Source organism: Mustela nivalis (genome assembly GCF_964662115.1).
Source record: "Mustela nivalis genome assembly, chromosome: 6".
NCBI lineage: Eukaryota > Metazoa > Chordata > Mammalia > Carnivora > Mustelidae > Mustela > Mustela nivalis.
The window spans coordinates 93,259,154-93,260,931 of record NC_139025.1 but is presented as its reverse complement, the minus strand read 5'-3'; the positions used below and the strand labels follow the sequence as shown (position 1 = coordinate 93,260,931).

Genomic DNA, 1,778 nt, shown 5'->3' with positions numbered 1-1,778 from the left:
CTATAAATCAGCTCAGTTTTCTTTCTCACCTTTCTTCTCAATGTAAGTAGGTGATGTCAATTTATTCTCTGTCATTAGCAAAATAAAGTCATCTCTGACTCAATAATCAATTTCTACAGGGGGACTTTTGTTGAACTATCATAACAATAGTAGTTCTTACCATTGTAGTGATGACAATCACATGACTTGCAGTGCTCTTGGTGAGCCTGAAGCATGTGGTCTCTAGATCTGCTCCAAATCATTGTGAGATCCCATGAGGACCCACAATCCGTTTGCCTAGTCTTCTCATGGCCACTCTCATGTCTTTGTTTCTTAATGTATAGATGGCAGGGTTCAAGAGGGGAGTGATAGCAAAATCAACAATGAACAAGTACTTATCCAGTGATGTTGTGGGGAAAGGCCACACGTAGAGAAACATGCATGGTGTAAAAAACAAAATCACTACAGTGATGTGAGCTGACAGTGTGACAAATGCTTTGAACAAGTCCCCTGAAGAACGTTTCCAGACAGTGACCAAAATGAAGATATAGGAAATAATTAAAGAGAAGAAGGTAGCCATGGATATAAACCCACTGTTAGCAATGACTACAAACTCTAGCTTGTAAGTGTCTACACAAGCAAGTTTCATGACCCGAGGGAAATCACAGTAAAAACTATCTACTTCATTAGGGCCACAGAAGGGCAAGTTTATGACAAATACAAACTGAGATACGGCATGGATTATCCCCACTATCCAGGCAGTCACTACAAAGGAAACACACGTTTTGGGGCTCATGATGGTCAAGTAGTGGAGAGGCTTACAGATTGCAGTGTACCGGTCATATGCCATGGCTATGAGCAGCACCATCTCACCTCCACCCATGACATGAATAAAAAATATCTGTATTATGCATTTTGGAAAGGAAATGATTTTGCAGTCAGTGAAAAGATTAGTGATTATTTTGGGCACTGTGGTAGAGGACAGACCTAGATCAAGGAGAGAGAGGTTGGCTAATAGGAAGTACATGGGAGTGTGTAAATGAGAGTCAATAATTACCAGGAACACAATGAAGAGGTTTCCCAGGATAACTCCCATGTAGAACACAGAGAAGAACCAAAAGAGAAAAAGGTTCATCACCCATGAATTTGAAAGTCCAATCAATACAAATTCAGATACCACAGAGACATTTGTTGTATCCATTGGCTCAATCAGTAGAGAAGAAGCTCAAGTATTCTAAAGGTAGAAAATAAGGCAGAATTGAGAAATATGGGAACTGAACATTGATATGTTGTTTGCCCATCAATGATTTTGTGGAAAATACGTGGCAAGTGTCTAATTGAGAAGTTCAAATACATACAGAGAGGACAGGGGAAAGGAAGAAAAAAAATAGAAATGAGATAATCAAAAGTTAGGCTAGGATGACAGGGAAAGAAATCATGTGAGAATAAGGCAGGTAACGTGGAGGAATTAGGAGCAAAGAGTAACATCTTCCTGGTAGAAAGTTTCTTTACCATGCTCCTTGTATAATAATTTGGGCTGCTTCTGTCTTCTCCATGTATATTCAAGAAAATGTCTTCTGTGTCATAAATAGTTAGCCATGATTTGAATGTTCAAACCCTTGATCGTATTTGTGCACAGATACTGTAGCAGAAGGTACTCTTTGATTATTCTTTTACTTCACACCTGCAAAATTTCAGGCATTAATCACTCATGCAATAGTGAATAGTGACCAGACAATGAGTGTAAGAATGTTGACTCTAAGAGGAAGCATTAGCTTAAAATGAAAAGGCTGAGTCCT

At 39.0% G+C, this 1,778-nt stretch overlaps 1 protein-coding gene across 1 annotated transcript; it reads right to left on the bottom strand.

The window, feature by feature from the left end:
• Positions 1-238: 238 nt before the first annotated feature.
• LOC309866608 (olfactory receptor 4F6-like) lies at positions 239-1,180 on the bottom strand (the record flags this gene model as incomplete). The annotated part of the gene is made up of 1 exon (XM_082734428.1): positions 239-1,180. The coding sequence occupies one exon, from the start codon at positions 1,178-1,180 to the stop codon at positions 239-241; it is 942 nt and encodes a 313-aa protein (XP_082590554.1).
• Positions 1,181-1,778: the final 598 nt, after the last annotated feature.